Raw genomic sequence first — 17,483 nt, 5'->3', positions numbered from 1 at the left:
GAGAGGGGTCCTGCTGTAACATCCGCTAGCTCCTTCAGAACTCTGGGATGAATCCCATCAGGCCCCATGGACTTATGAACATTCAGCTGATACAGCTGGTCCCTTATAATTTCAGTGTCCACAAATGGAAAGTCATTGTTCCCACAGTCATGGTCCTCCAACTCAGAGGACTGGGCAGCCCAAGGTCTATCAGTATTATTAAAAACTGAGGCAAAAAACACATTGAATGCCTCCACTTTTTCTTCATCCCTATTAGATCACCAACAGCGAGCTCAAACCAACTGCTCTGTACGCAGTTCCACTGCCTGTCTCAGGAGAGTTCTCTGAGGATACACTGGGTCGTAAAGACACATGGAAGACCTCAAGCCTTTGACCAGCAAGTGTTGCCAGAATGTTTTCCTGTTCTGAGGAAAGGTTTGATACATATTGGAAGACAGTTTCTGAAATATAACTGGAGAGTTGATGACTGGCTTTTTGGATTGTTCAAGTTCTAACTGGTCTTAGGTACATAGCTGCAGAAAAGGTTACACAGGAGATTCTTCTGTTTTTCTCTACTCCTTCAAGTGCCTCATCCATCCAAAATGTCAGCTAAGTGAGTAAAAGGAATTGTTAATATAGAAATATAGTACTGGATGTTTCTTCAAGTGGATCTGACATTTTGCAAATGTTTTCTGTGGTGCATCCTCATAATTTGAATTAGTTTTAAATAATGAGCTTATAAATTAAACAGTGACTGTGTGTGAAATTACAGTCTCTTCAGAGGTGAATGTTTGCTAGTGTTAAGAGTTTTATCTTTGCTCAGATTTGAGAAAGCTGTCCTATTAAAAAGTGTTACACTGCATGTATATATGTATGCACACATGCGCAGACTCTTGCAACTGTAAATTACTAACCCTCTACTCATGGTTTAATTCCTATTTCATTCATTATGGCCTCTGTCACCTGTAGTACTACTTACAGGAATAAGATACAAAGGTGGGTTGCAACATCTAAGTGTATATTTTGGAGTCTTATTCAAACTTCTTTCCGTGTGCTTTGGAGATAATGCTTGCACATTAGTCATGTGGCAGGATTTGGTCAGTTGTTAAGAAATATTTTGCTGATGCATATGTGCAACTGATTGACCCCTCCATTTCCTCCAGCTACAGCTAGATTACCTCTTACTCTTTTGTTTGGCATGTGCACTCCTTTCCATTTAGAAATCATTAAACTGTTCGGTCTTGATGGGGGTTGCCTAAGCCAGTAGATTGCAAACTCAGCTTGGTGAAAGGGATTCCGCTGTGAAAGTCACTTCCTAATAATTTCTGGTGACTGGCAATCTGATGTCTATTTAAAACTGAGACTACAAGATGATGTGTTACAACATGAAGCTGCTTTTGCCACTGTTGTTTTTGCATCCTAGCAAACATGCAAATAAGGCAATGACAAAATCCAAAATGTGGCCTAGCCATACTATGCAATGGGTGAGGAGGACACTTTCTGTGTCCTTTCCTATCCTGCCTGTTTTGGGAAAAAAAAAAAAATCATTCCATTTATGATCATTTGGGGATCTGATAGGCCAAGAAATCCACCTAGGCCTAAGGACACAGAGAGAAGAAAAAAACCCCAAAACTACAGCCCGCTTCGCTGTGGAGATGTAAAAGGAAGTAAAAAATTGAACACCTCCCAAGAGGAACTGGAGTAGGGAGACTCTGAGAAGCACCTCTCTTCCCACGCCCTCCCCAGAGGAGCCTGACTCTGTGTAGACACTTTAGGAGGCATTGTTCTCTGAGAAAGATCCTGTACCCCTTCCAGTACTTGAACACCTAGCAATACAAAAGTAAAACTACAAGCACTGGTTAACCAGTAGCACTAGAGTAAATCTGAGTGCTAAATTCTCTGAAAGCAGCAGTTAATTTTGAGCATGTTCCTCAGGCCCAGGGCCTGCAGACAAACAGAGACTTAGGAAGTCATTATGAAAGCCTATCGCACAGTTGATCATTGAATCAATTACTGGGAGACTTGCACCAGTCTTGCGGGGCTATAAATTCTCATTACCAAAATGAACCTACTGCTCAAGGGTAAGGTCTCCCTCCAGAGTGTACTATAGCAGCAGAGGGACAGGCAAGCTTCTTGGATAGGTATGAAGTCTCCTTCCTCAGCAGACATTCTGGAATCCCTGATCAGTCCAAATGGCAGGATCTCCCCATGAGGAGCTATTTGTCCGGCTACAGAAATGCGGACATGCACAGGCTGGAGGGGACCAAGTTCTTTGGAGGTTTGTTTTAATCATTTTTGCTATAATTATCCTGCTTTTTTTTTCTTCCAAGTTGTAGTCAGCATCTTTGCATGTTTGTTTGAGCTATTTCAAAGGCTTCCCACAAATGTGTCTAAATGTCAGTCCCACATCATAAAACACTCAGCAGAAGCTATTCACACAAACCCATGAATCTGAGCAGCATCCTGGGTTCATACAGCTGCTTTCAGTGGAAGGCTAAAATAGCTTGCTTTTAATAAGTTGCTAAGATATAATAAAAGCAGCCACAAAGGAGCTGCATACCATGTCCTAGGAGGGAGCTACTCTATATAACGCTAGGGAAATACGGTGATTTCCTCAGAGCATGGATGTGGGTAGGCAGGATTTTGTGTGTGTTAATTCATGCAGGAAGGGGAAACCCTGATTTCTTGTCTCAAATTGTCAGATTGTGTGCTAGGGAGGGACTAGTACCTGAAATACAGACATGCTCTGTGCTGTTTGATTAACTGGTTCAGTCACTTCTTTAAGAGAAGTTCCCCCTTCAGAGAAGGAAGAAGAATATGGGGAAAGGCATGCCAAAACTTAGGTCATTCTTTAAAATATGGGTTCAGCTTGGTTTGTCTCCTTGATACTGACTGCAAGACAGACCCCTCTAGCACAATAAACATACTTATTCATTCCCACTACGCCTTTTTTTGGCAAGGTGTTTGAAATTGCAAAGGTGGTGAGAAGATAATCAAATTCTGTATCTAAAATTGTATGGCTTCTATGAAACAAAGACTGGACTGTACAGGTATCTTCCACTGATAGTGTCTCCCAAAAGGCGGGGAGGAAGAGCTGTAGCAACATTCTCCTAGGAATGGGTGAGGAAAAAAAAACAAACCCTTTTCTATTCCACTCTAATTGTATCTGTCATCGTAGAGATAGTTGTGCATAAATGTATGTAAACTTGATTTTTCTAATAAGCATAATTGAATTTGGCCACCTACATGCAATATGACAATGAAAAGCTAATGTCATTTAGTATTTCTGTAAGGCTACATTCCTGTCAGTCTGCACAATCCTGTCCTTAGACAGGATTTGGTGACTCATTTAATGTGGTTACAACAAGGTCTGAAAGCTTAGCAGCATAATCCTCCTTCCAGGAGGTAAGACTTTACTCGTTTTAATGTCCTCATCTTGCAACCTTCTGGAATCCATGCTTCAGAAGAAAAACAATACTTAAATTGAATTTGATGCAACCCATGTATCTGCAGAAAGTACTAAGAGGAGCGAGAATTAGATTAATTACTGTGAAGTTTTTCTCATTTCAGTGCATGCAGGGACACAAAATTGTCAGTAACGTTTTAATCCCATAGTAACTGGACAAAGAGCAGACATCTGAATATGTAATCATTACCACTGTGCAAAGCTTTGTCGTAAGAAAGCTGCACGAAAAGCCATGCAGCAAAAGATTCATAGCCAGCAAGAAGCTGCTTTTGCGTCCTTCTGAGCAATAACATAAAGGCAGCATTTAAAATAAAAATCAGTCACTGATGTATTTTTCTTAAACTGGCAACGTAGAAAATTCCTCTTCATAGTAAAACTCTAAGAGCTTATATATCTCTTCTACAACTGAAATTTAATTTCTGATGTGTGTACTAAACTGAAACTTTAACAAGTAGAGAGAAATAAAATACATTCTAGGACAATTATGCAAATACTTTCAATACTTGAAAAGTTATTTTATGATGGTCTTTGTATGAATGGCTTCTTGCTGCTTTACTGCTAGCTATCAGTACTTGTCAACTTTGCTATAATTGTTAGGGAACTTTGTTTTGAAAGTCTTTCTTCTAGATTTTAATTTCAGAAAAGAATACTCCTGAGGAAAAATTTTTTTGGTGCAGCTCCTTTTTTCATAGCTCCTTTTCTGGATATTTAAAAACGTTTTTATTTTAAATGTGGGGTCTTTGTACAAAATCTTTTATACAACTGTCATGCTGTCATTTCCAGCCTAGAATGGAGATCAGTTGACTCTAATGCTGTTATTTTCTAGCATAACTAGATATGCCGAGGAAGGATTAGACGAATGTAATTTTAAATGGAATTCAATGACCCTAGTGAAAAGCTCTTTCCAATACCTGAGATCTAAGAAAATATAAAGGACAGAGACTGAGCCCCTGGCCATGAGGGCTAAATAAGCACCTAGACGGCTAAATAAGCACCTAGACGGCCTATCAGATGGATAAAGACAAGCTTTTTAGGTTTTTGAGACAACTTGATTAAGCATGGTTTTCATTTCTAGCAATTATCTCTTTATAAATCTTCCTAACTGTCTTGCCCAGTTTGGAATTTCCAAATAAGTGCTTTTAATTGCTTTTGCTATAACTTGTCTTGAGTTAGGGGTATATATTAAACTGATTGACATGAAATATTCCATCCTTATAACTGTAATGATGTTTAAAAACAAGGTACAAGACACTCTAATAATGTCCAGATCCTCAACACATTGTTCCAATTTATCTGAAAGAAACATGCTAGCTGGTTTGAGAGCTTGGACAGAAAGTCCTCTCTACAGCGGCGCAGGAGAGCTCTCATGAACTCATGAACTGGCATACAGCAGGACATGGGAGTATACTTTAAAACCCTCCAACATCTGGGAGTAAGTCATTGCAACTGTATACACTACATGTAATATAGCCTGACTGAACCTCTGAAAGAAGAAACAATTGAGTCACATTGTAATAAACAATATCAAGATTAATAAATACACCACTAGATGAGATGCTGGAGTTTGGTATAGCAGTGGAATAACAACAAAAAAAAAAAAAAAAAAAGGCAAGATAAAAGAAACAGAAAAGGGGGGGCGGGGGGGAAAGACCTACCTTCACAGTTCTTGGAAGTTGCATTATATATGTAGCCTTCTGCACATTCACATTCATATTTCCCCAGGGTGTTTTTACAGATGGCTGTCCCACAGATGTTTGGATGTAACATACATTCATTTATATCTAGAAACACAAACAAGTTATTAAAAACAAGTCACTCTCTTGCATACTGTTTTTTCCTAACCCTATCCAAAACTGTGCAAACCAAGTGAGGCTGGCAAACTGGCTCTTTCTTGCTAGGTCTACCATGTTTTCGTAGCAGACTACAGCTATAGCCATAAAGATTTCCAGAGGTCTCTAAAAGGCACTTCTGCATGCCCTCAGCGAAAAACGAATTCTCTGCCTGCCTACCTTTCTCTCATGTGTTCTGTGGATAACAGGAAAAGAGATGCATGTCCAGGAACGCAGAGAGAGAAACAGTCTACAGATTTCCTATAAGCTAAACCAGACTGCATAATAAAATCCTATCTTAGAAAAAGGCATCCAGAAAGACAAGAGATAATCCTATCAGAGTTTCTTACATGCTACGATCCATTCATGTCACAATCGTCTTTTAATTGGCTATGCTGACAGGTGTTCCAGTCCCTCACTGTCTCTCCATCCCTCAAACCATTTTAGCATCTATCTTCCGTGTTGTTTCCAATTTTTCAATGTCATTTTCAAAATGCAGATGTGACAACTGGATGCAGCATATAGTATCAATCTTACTAAATATCTTGTAGACAGAAAAATATCAGATCCCTGGTAGTACTTTAATCCCCACTTGTATGCGCAGGGATCATTCTAGTTTTCTCTGTGGTTTTGTAGTAGTTGTGGAAATGGTGCTGCACAGGGAGCACGGATTCTGCCACTGACTTGCTAGGACTCCCAAAACATTTTTTAAGTGAAAGCTGTCCTGAATTTGGCCTACTTTTCCACAGTTACCGTGTATACTCTAAATTTCTAGGTGCGTAATTTTGTAGTTGGATGTAATGAAACACTTGAATCCAGTTTATCAAATGACCAAACTAGTACTCTAGGTACTAAGGTATATTAGTGTATTTTTATCTTTGATTACTTTTTTAACCAACTTTTCCACTATCTTTCCAAGAATTACAGAGATTCTAACCAACTTATCTTCTTGCCCTTTTTGACAAAACAGCAATCTCCTGTTCTTCTGGAATTTCTATGGAAATTATTCATTCACAAAAAAAAAAAAAAAGACTAAAGGAAGTGACAGCAGGAGATGGCCCTCAAGTCTGGTCTCTTACAGTATTTGACACTATCCAAAACTGTTGGTATAGTTCAGCAATAAAATATATGACATTAAAATGGAATTAGGTTGTACTTTTTTCTAACTATGCAGTAAGAATTGCTAATTACGTTAACACATAGGCTTTTTTCTGGAATGGAATGAAGCATGCAGGTCATGGCCAATAATAACAGACACAAGCATGTACAGAAAAAAAATATGCTGGGTGAGTAAAAGATAAATCTTTCTCTCCATTAAGAGCATTTTCAGATTCATTAATAATTTCTTCTCCAATGAACTTCAAACTCCCTAAAAAGCAGCATCACTAATTAGGAGTGATTCAGCCTAAACCAGTGTTTACCAGACAGGATATCCATGGTAACGATGTTAGCTGGTCACACCACTCTAGATTCTTGTTTCAGCATGCCTAAAGGGTATGTGAAACTGGTTAGTGACCAAAACATGCTTTACAGAGCTCTAGTAAGGAAGCAGAATCTACTATACAGTCTTTCTCTTTTCTTCTGTTTTTTTCTTTTTCTCTTCTGTTTTTTTTCCTGAACTGGTTTCAACCCACCTCAGTTCCTTGATCTGGTTCACTATACGGTTGCCCAAATGGTCGCAGGGGTGTAAGGCTGCGGGTGGAATGAGTAGCCAGGTTGAAGGAGGACTGCATCTTTCATAGGCAATGCAAGCTTCTGCTGACTTAGGGCATTTATGGAACTACTGGACTAAATTCTTTCCTCTCTAGTCAACAGGCAATGTACTGTCGTGTAATGATGTTCTCCTTAAGTCTCACTTCCTACCTCCACAATCCCATTTATTTGAATGCATGAAGTAGCCATCTTCACATAAACAACGGTAGCTTCCAGGTAAATTGGAACAGCGTTGGCTACAACCTCCATTTAAGTCTTCACATTCATTTATATCTAGGAGGAAAACAAAATAAAAATCACTGCTCAGGGGAAGGCATTCATTGACCAACTGTGTGGAGCTAGGTATACTTAAAGATCTGATGCTATTCAATAATAGTAGAACTATAATTGTGTTCCTGAGAACTGACATCGTAATGAGATTAGAGACTATACCTTCTTCACATTTCTCTCCCTGCCATCCCGGTTTACAGACACATGTATATTTGGCTTGTCCATCTATGCAATCCTTATATCCATCTTTATGGCACGGCAGGGGGCTACACTGGTTTGAAATTTCTGTGGGATGGAAAACATTGGAAATACTTGTTATTTGGGGTTATTTTTCCTCAAGGATCAGTTTAGTCGTCGTTCTTCTCTTCCCACAGGTACCTTTCACCTTTCATGAAACAGGAAAGGGCTTGATGCATAACATCAAGTAACCACACAACCATCCTGCTACTAATTCTGTTAGCAAGAACTTGGAAGTGACTGAGAAAAAACAAAGTCACCAGTACTTTTTCTTTGTCAGACAGAAAACAACTAGAAACCAAATGACTCACTAAGCCATGTTAATCCCTGCAAGATGTGACCAAATGCAGACTTGATACTATTTTCATTACCCTTTAAGGACGTATTTCACTTTTTAAAGAACAGTGCTCTGCCCCACCGTATTACCACAAATTTCACTAGAAATACCAAAGTTTCAAGAATACCAAGAATTCAAGATTACAGAGATCAGTTTCTCTGTTCAAGGAGGGTCACGTTTACAGAGAAACTAACACCTCAGGTTGCCTTGGCCGTCCAGGTCCTGTGGGTAGACTGGATACATCAGTGTCTAATACTGTCACCTTTTACAAATATTAACTTCAATGACAAAACAATTTGCATCATAAAGAGCAACTGAAGACTCTTTATACATGCTGGCAAGACCTCAGAAAGCAAGGCTCAAAATACATAGATTGGGGCAGAGAACAGAGAATTCACTGCCTTTTTTTCTCTAACCAAAATACATAAAGTTCTTTTAACTTTTCCCACCATTTTCATAATTTTACATCAGCATACCACATAAGGCATCATTCTATTCGTGTCTGCTGAATATGCTGGTAGCTTTATGGACAATTTTTCTGCAGGCCTCCAAACATTACAAATGTATTGTTTCTACTTTAAAGTTATGTTCTTATAAAGCTCTGGAATGTCATTCTGAGGCATGCTTTTAATAAAAGTAGTGTCCTAAAAGAACAGATAGCAGAATGGAAAGAAGAAAGGATTTAGCGATGTTCAGATTCAAAAAAGTGGAATGAAAGGCAAGTGTTCCTGCAGACTGAAACTTGCTACGATTCTGTATGTAAGGCCTCACTGGATTTCTTAAATGTTTCTTACTTCACTCAAAAGAACTAAAGAACTGAGCTGCATAGAATTGTAAGTTTAGCCTTCTGTGACTAAGAAAGCTTAACAAAATCTGTGTTAGTATATTTGTCAATTAAATCTACTTCTAATTAATTTCTGCTGCAAGTAAAACCAAAAGCCCAGGGGTCAGCCAAGCTCCAAAACTACAGAGCCCCTCCAGAATAGGTGCTGCCTGTCAGGTAATATTCATACTGCAGACCAAAGGACTCCAGTTGCAGAGGAAGACTGACAGAAGAAATTGCGCAGAAGTAACAGGAATGGGGTTTATGTATGGATCCTTCACAGCAATTTCCAAATGTAAGCTCTAGAACTCCCTACGTTTTTTTTTCTCTTTGTTGATTATTTACTGCTTCTGTAGGTCCAGGAACAAGCGTGTGAACTAAGCTTGGTATAAGCAAAGCATTTCATAAGTGATAGATGTGGAAGTTACCCTTAGAGTATGCAACTGGGGAACAAGCCTGACTGTAAATGTTTCTGAGAAAAAGGCAGTGATGGCTTATGAGAGTCTGAACTGAGAGATGATGGATTGGGTTGGCAGTGTGAAACACGAGTAGATGGAATGAGGTGAATTAAAGATATAAAGGGCAAAATGAGGAAACCAATGAATGAAAAAAGGAGAACTAGTGAAATACACTAGAGGAAGAAGACAAGACAGGATGGACGGGACTGGACGGACAAAGAAGTTATGTCCACAGATGAATGATTAAGATGCCACTGCAGAACCAGTAATGTTGCAGCCATTTGTTCCGAAAGCAGGCCTGGTGTTCCTCTTTTCCCAATTCAGGGTGCATTCTGACCTACTACCCGGCAATGCTTTTTGATAAACATTTGTGACAGCAACTAAATGTCAGAAGATATACTCAGCCTGCAATAGAAGGGATAGGTGGCAAGAAATGTATTGTGGTACACGTATCCTCTGCCACTTAGAGGCTCTGGTATCCATGAGATGTGTCATGGTGAGCTGGATAGATGTAAATGCAGGGATTTTTAAGGGCTTATTTTCAAAAGCAATTAAGCATGCAGATTCATGGGATACAGCTGTTTAGAGACTTGAAGATGCAGCTTGGATACCCGCTTGGATTAGAAAAGTATGAAAAAGGGTCATCTTTTCCTGTGAAAATTTTCCTTTTCCTTCCTTGATGGGGATGAAAAAGTCAATATATTCACTAATTTTTGTAACTGTTTATCCAGAAAGGTGTGTTCTGAAACGTGTGTTCATTTGTGTTCTGAAATAAGTCATTTGGGCAAATCTGAAAACAATGAAATTATTTTTCAATTCTGTTTGAATTGTTATTTTTATTCCTTTATTTTTTTCAGCTTGAGATTCAAACTAGTTACTGTATTGTTATAAACTAGTTCCTATTATCATTTAATTATTTCTCATTAGGAAAATTGGGTTTTTCATTTTTACAATATCAAAACAATTTGGATCGATAAATTCAGAAAGACAAAACTTTTAAAATAATAAAAAAAATCTGTTAATATCAGTATCACAAAATCTTTGTCTCAGTGAAAACATTTTAAAGAATTGTGATATAGCTTTAATGGGAATTTTAAATTCCACTTTCTCAGCAGTAGCTCCTTTCCAGAAATGTGCATAAATTTCATTGAACATTTAAGCCTTAGAAACACTTGAAAATTTTATGCATACTCTCTTTACTTCTCCTTTATCCTGGTGACTGACTAATAGTAACAGTTTTTTTAACTTGATTTTATAATGTGAACCCAAATGGAGAAATACAATGACTATCAAGTAAACTACTTGTTTTCACTGGGTAATACAGAAACACTGCACATTCACACAACTGCTAAATCCTTTCCTTCCAGGACCTCTAATGAGAGTGAGAAAGAGTGATATGAATGGGAATACATTTTAATTTGTGACAGCAGTCACGTTGGCCAAGTGATCTGGAAAATATGTTCATCCGTCACCATGTGCAGTGTAATCATTAAGGATTTTTTTGCCTTCCATTGCTTTCAATGACAAAACCAGTGTCAGATGGTTAAGGATAAGCATCCCTCTTCAAACTATCTGAAAGCTTCTTTGATGTAACCAGGCTGTAAAGGTTTAGAGGTTTAGAGACATGTTTCAACTGTGACAAGTAGGGAATATGGTACAGACTGCTTCCTGCGAATTTACTAGAAAAAAAACAATTCACACTGGACTTATGAATGTACAGGCGTAAAAAATAAAATATTTGAGCAACATCACAAGTTTCATGCTTTGTTACCTTCTTGTGTCTAGACTCAATGACAAATACTAGTTTTCCAGCTAGTATTTGAATTTTTCAGCTGATAATGTTACCCACTTCATGAAGGGCTACAGTGTAACTATGGGCCAAAGAGTGGAAGAAAGGAGAATTAACCAGATGGTCCCTTCCCTTAACTGACAGAACAGAACTTGCTAGCCGCAGAGCGTCAGACATAACTATTAAAGACATGGTAGAGTACAGAGGACATCCTAGGGAACATCGGTGGGTTGGTGTAGGACACTTTCGTATGTTTCCAGCCGAATTCTGCCTTCAATTTTGCGGTATTATGTTTCCTTTCCAGCATGCTTTTTAAAGTTAAAACCAGTCACTTACACCACTTGCTCTGAAAATGCGCTGTCTCACCTAATATTCTTTGTCAATTTCTGTTCCAGATAATTGAGTTTGCCCGAGTTAAATGGATATTCGTCTCTTTTTCTGCTTATGTGAACTGCTTTCTAGCCATGTACGCGTGTGTTCTTAGATGTGAGTGCATTAGGTAAAGTATCTAACAGCAGCACTTACCATTGACACAAGCCCTCAGGTCAGCTGGAGAATCTGGAGTAACTGCAGTAACCCTGAAAATCCCTGCTCGATGGGAGGCAAGGCAGCCTGCAAATGCAAACCCACACAATCTGCTTATGATACAAACACTCATTTAGACTGAAATGACAACAGCTTATGCATGGCATCTTCAAAGAGTCTGTTCTCACAGCTTGAATTAGAAAACTTGTCTGGGCATATTCAGGACAGCTGATCACAGACCAACCTCCGGAGTGCCTCTGCTAGGATCTAAGCACACAGAACTGCCGAAGAGCTAGTAGGCATTATAACCAGCACGGAAATCATTCAAGCGCTACGGGCAGAATAACTAAACTAGTATTACCCAAATAAGAAGACCAGTGAATGATTAATACTAGAGTTGTTCAGGTTTTTTGTACTCACTTAAATATTTGGGATAAAAATACTCCTGCAGGAAAAAAAAGAAAAATAAAGAGTAAGAAAAATTTAAGGTAGATAGAATTACAGTAAAATATATCACTGACTAAGTTCTAAAATATACTTGTATTATAACTGTAAAAGAAGCAAAAAAGAAAAAATCACTTTGACTCATAGAATATAGAACAAGTTTTCTATATCACTATTGTTTAGGCTATGGCAGCAGATTATTTAATAAACACACGTCTCACTGGAGAGATTAAGATACTGCACTGAATTGCACACTTTCACAATGAAGGAAATGAAAATGAATTGGGTGTCAAAATGACTTTGAAAACTGTCTCTTTGAATGGGAGGATCTTGCCCAATGTTGTTACTGGATGCAGAGCAGCCTCCTTTATCTGCCTTTTTCACCCTAAAATAAACAAAAAAAACCCTGGAATAGGTTGAACATCTCATGTGCAATTAATTCCAAATAAAGTGAAAAGCTTTAATTGTTAAAAATTGTTAAAAGCAAATGATTATTGATTACTGAAACAATTTAATCTTAACAATCAGAATATCTAAATACATGCAATTTTATCAAAGACAGAACATGGAACCGATACATAATTTGCAAAACAAGAATTTGTTTTAACCATATATATTTTGTAATAACACTTTTATAGTACAAAACTGAATAAAATATACCTAATACTAAATAACGTAATGTGGGAATGAATGGAGAAACAGAGTTCTCCCCACCGGGAAAAAAGCTCACAGTAGTATGTCCAATCCCTTCATTAAAAGGGCTGCACTGCCATGCATCCTCTGTGTAAAATTTTAATTGAGGCCAACAGAGTTTCCCCACATGGAATGCTTGCAGACAACTGTGCTCTAAAACTGGTGATCCGTACTTGAAATTAAAATAGTATCTATGCAACTATTCTCTTTGCTTATACACAGAAGAATTTCAAACTAGTTCTTGGTCTGCACGGTGGGGTTTTTTTAGCTTTGCAGTGTGAATTCTATGTACTTCTAGCTTTCCCTCTGCAAAGAACTACTATCTACCTCATAGATATTCATCAGATACTTACAGTTTCGGGATTATTTTCAAAGATTTCCCTGGCTTCTTCCTTATTGCATAATTCTTCAATGCACTCTCTTTCTTAATTTCCCTTCTTACTTTCTTCCATAAAAGAATTTGCTCGTCGTTTCCTCACCAGGAACTGAGAGGCATACTGCTGGGATAAAACTTTGTGGAAACAAAGGAGCTCTGTTGTTATTTGTTTAACAGCTGAAAAACACTGTAATCACTGAACAAATATGAGAATCTAACACGAAATTCTGAATTAAATGCTTACTCAGGAGTTGCTGTTTGCTATCATTTTGGAAAATAGGCAAGAAATCCTAGGATTCTGTTCTCTGTATGTGGGGTAGCTTTTCTGACCAAAGAAGTCCTGAGTCACCAAAAAAACATTTATGCTATGCTATGCCTGAAGCATAATTTAAATGTCATATTCAGGATCAGATTTTTTTTTTTTTTTTTTGCTATGGATATTACAAAGTGAGATATGTGACCCATAAGTGGAAAAAAGCTGTGAAGTTTTTTATATTACCTGTTTCAGTGATCTAGTAGTAAATATTCTGACCCTATTTAACTTATGTGAGTCCAAAAGTGTGTCTTATAAAATCAGGCTACCTGTTATATGCAATTAACATAAATGTTATTTTATTTTTCAGAACTGTAAAGAACAAGACAAAGTAAAAGGTGAGAATGATATCCTGAGAAACATCAAGGCAAACAACCTACGAATACATTCACTTTTTATCAAGATAAAATACAATCCTAGCTAACTTTTATATTTCAGATCCATCATGTTATGTGTCATTACTTAATTTTCATGTATCTTGTTACTGTCATTTTATTGACTTTTACACAAATGGTGAACAAATAAGTGAGTTGAGAAATGACACTAAAAATGGAAGATGTCTGTTTGCTTCGATTGTTCTTTGTAGAGCACACAACTCTACAGGAACAGCAACTAAATTAGACTGCCTCATTAGTTTAACTTTTGGACATAACCGTGTGATTAAGAGCAAAATGGATGAGCATAATTGGAAAAAGTCCAGCTCACAGGGTTAAAGAGCATGGCTGACATATGTTAACTAGAGAGCACCACACTTCTACACCTGCCCTTCTTTTATCAGCCTTTGCACAACTTAACCTCTCAGACTAGCACAACTGTGTGAGGATCATGACGCTTGCAGTGCAAACCAGATATGGTGTACGTACATATTCATCACTAGTCTACCAAGAAGATCAAGTCAATTCAGTACTGTTTATGAGCATGTAATACCACAAACCCAGAGCACCTTTATGAGGCATGCCAGCAGCCGAGTGTCAGAGAACAGCCTCCCCATGTCTGTGCACTAAAAGGAAAGAAAAAACTCAAAAGGCTTATTAGAAAGAGCAGCTAATGAGGCCCAGAACTTGCAGCGAGGATAGTTTTCAGGTACCAGAGGTAACTAAAATCATACCATCCTAAACACATTACTAAAGGCACGTTACTAAAGGTCTCTATCAAGTGATGGGGAACACAACTGAAGCACGTGCTGCAACATTGGACAATGACCTGAAGAAACCTTTCTGTTACAGCATCCTAAATGTATTCGATGTGGGATAAGCTTGTCACTTCAAATTGACCTACTTGCTTTCATTCTGGTAAGACTAATCTTTCTGGTAAGGCAGTAGGTTAAGATTTCCTGAGCATAAGGTGGACATACTACAGCATACCTCCAAAAGTTTTGAAGCACACCTTTATCTCAGAGAGCAACCAGCAAGTTGCTTAGAAATGCAAGGAGGAGAAGTCAGCTTGTGCCCTTCCCCAGTACTAAGTATATGAGCAGGCAACAGTCCGGTATTTGAGGATTCATTTCTTCTTATTTACATCTTGATCTACATGGTGGTCTTACCGGAGAATGGAAAGAACTCTGTAAGGTGAAGACTGATTCTCAAGGAAACTGCTCGGGGAAAGAAAAGTCTTATCTGACTTTCTGGGCCCCCACTTCCAGAAATTCTTGGCACAAAAGAAATGATTCAAGCCTGCTTCTCTCTTCTACTGTTTTCCACTTTCACAAATCTTAAGGTATGCCATAAGCACATCTCAAGGGCTGTTAACACGTATTTCAAGAGCTGGATTTGGATTCTCTGGCTGTTACGTATCCTTCATACAGCAGTTAGGAGGAGCAATGAATTGGAAACTGCTGCATCTGTGAATCTCGTAGATCTTTTCTCTCTCAATCCGTGAGCCCACCACTATCATACTGTCTGCTGGGAGACCGGCAAAAAGCACGGCGAGATGACAGGACAAGAAGGGCCTCATGAGAGCTCTTCTGAGCCCTAACCGCACTGGAAAGCAGAAAAACATTTTGATAATTTATTTACCACCAACTGTTGCTAGCAGTGTCATTTTAATTAATTTGGGTAAATGGCTGTATTTGTCATTACATAAAAGCAGACTAATAAGAAGGATGCAGAAAGTCCATCTGTTCTGACGCAACAGGAGTGACAACAAAATAGTAAAACTGTACATTGCACCTGCTGATTTTGTTTACGTTGGAGGTTACTACCAGCACAAGCATGCTGACGCAGCTTTGGGGCAGAGGCTCTCTGGTGTAGATGAGGCCTAATTCACAGCTGACTTTCAACAATCTTGTTTTGACCTTTAGCTACGTAATTCTCATTTTGATGCACACTTTCAGTAAACAAAGTGCAAGAAAATTCCAAGTAAGTGCAACATTCTTGAGGACATTATACCAGATCTAACACTACCTACTTCATGTTTTGAATACAGTGGAGTAATGGAAACAGGTCTATTCCCCTACATCACAGCAGTTTACCCTTCTCTTAAGCTGATTTCCTATGACTTTTGAGTTTAAATAAGACATGTAACTCAATGGAAATTCCGTATTTTTATTGCAAATATTTCAATTCACATGCATAGAATTAGTAGTGTATTTATTCAACTGGGTTTTCCTTACAAAGATTATGATAGGACCTTTATTAAAGGAAAAAAAAAATCCTCACTGCTACTGCTGCCAGTTTGATTACAGGAAACTCTGGCACACTTGACCCTGCCAAACCAGTAGTTAACCCTTAATGAACTCAGTGTGTTTTATTTGATTATCACTGAAGCCTCATGGAAATCCTAGCTACGATTTCAATAGGTGTTGTACAGACACTCTGCAGTGATTACTTATCAAGCACTTCTTTAGAAGTAATGCTACTGAAAAAGGAAAAAAATGGGGGTAGAGGATGAGATTCACTGGTTCCTAACTGCTGTTTTGTAGTGCAGATGCAACTATAAACCTAAGTGGGCTAGTTAAACACAGCTTAGAGCGGCTTACCTACTACCCAACTAGCAGCTGTAGCCAGTGCTCTAGTGCTTCCAGAAACTCAGAAGACCCAATAAACTGAACAAAAAGGAAATGTGATGCCACTGTAGAAGGTGGCATTATCTTATTTGTACAGCTGTTATATTGCAATCAGCTCCATAATTCCAGAGACTAGAGTCTCCCGAAATGCTCATCAGCGACATAAGCTTTATGCAGCCAACAAAATAAACCCAACCAACTGCTAGTGTTTGCCTGTTCCTTCTCCATCTTACCCAAAACCTGTCCCTCACTGGATGTTGGACCAAACACAGCTGCACTAAGACTAGCAGAGAGGCAACCTTCCTTTATCATTATTGAATGGTACAAGCTACATTATTAAGATCTTTCTGGTTTTTTTAACCCGTCCCAGAAATCCCTGGCATTGTTCAGAGCCAGGGATACGAAAGCGGACTACTTGGGTCACAGAAATTTTGCATGAGTAGGACAACTGCTAATAATCACTGTTCATAAAAGAGAAAACTGACAAGGTATGCAGTGGGGCAGATAAATGGAACAGGAAATGTGATGAAAACAGAGAAATAAACATGACAAAAGATTTATTAGAAGATTTATTTTTAGGACCTGTTCAAAAGTAAGTTATAAAATGAACTTTCATCTTTCCACCGTTCCCTTCATAGTCAGAATCCCGAGCATTCAAACAGAAGTCTGACTAGTAAACATTAGGTTTTTCTTCTGCCTGTTTAATCATTAGTAAAACGCGTCAGAAACAGGCTTACTTTGAGCTGCAATTCTGCTTGTTCCAGATACACATTGTCTTCTTTTAGTACTAAGCTCAAAGACTTTCGTGTCAAAGACATAATCTTTGATTATTTTTTTGATCTACATGTGAGAGCAAGTAGTTCTTACCTAGGCTGACAGGTCTGAACTTATCAAGAGAGTCAGGGCTGCTTGCCTGGACTCCGCAACAACGCCACTCTCCCGAGACCATGTTCTACCGACTCTTTTTCTCCTAAGCGAATCGAGCGCTATTGGAAGGCTACCTAGGCTGATAGGTCTGAACTTATCAAGAGAGTCAGGGCTGCTTGCCTGGACTCCGCAACAACGCCACTCTCCCGAGACCATGTTCTACCGACTCTTTTTCTCCTAAGCGAATCGAGCGCTATTGGAAGGCACGCTTCCCCCCGAGCCGCGGAGCTGCGTTTCGGCCGCCAACAGCTTCCGAGCCGCGACCAGCCCCAAGTTACAGCGAAGCTGCCCCAACCGTAC

General features: G+C 38.7%; 1 protein-coding gene across 1 annotated transcript in view; it reads right to left on the bottom strand.

The window, feature by feature from the left end:
* Positions 1-17,074, bottom strand: part of PROS1 (protein S (alpha)) — a 38,389-nt gene extending 21,315 nt beyond the window's left edge. Inside the window, 8 exon segments of the mRNA XM_009274596.1 lie at positions 5,101-5,226; positions 7,138-7,260; positions 7,420-7,542; positions 11,427-11,513; positions 11,847-11,871; positions 12,917-13,126; positions 14,187-14,252; positions 16,994-17,074. Of these exon segments, the coding sequence (XP_009272871.1) occupies positions 5,101-5,226; positions 7,138-7,260; positions 7,420-7,542; positions 11,427-11,513; positions 11,847-11,871; positions 12,917-13,126; positions 14,187-14,252; positions 16,994-17,074 (841 nt within the window).
* Between the last annotated feature and the right edge of the window lie 409 nt (positions 17,075-17,483).

The sequence above is a fragment of the Aptenodytes forsteri genome, unplaced genomic scaffold, assembly GCF_000699145.1.
Source record: "Aptenodytes forsteri isolate BGI_AS27 unplaced genomic scaffold, ASM69914v1 Scaffold287, whole genome shotgun sequence".
Classification (NCBI taxonomy): Eukaryota; Metazoa; Chordata; class Aves; order Sphenisciformes; family Spheniscidae; genus Aptenodytes; species Aptenodytes forsteri.
Note: the sequence above shows the minus strand (reverse complement) of the source record. Positions and strands in the feature narration are given on the sequence as shown.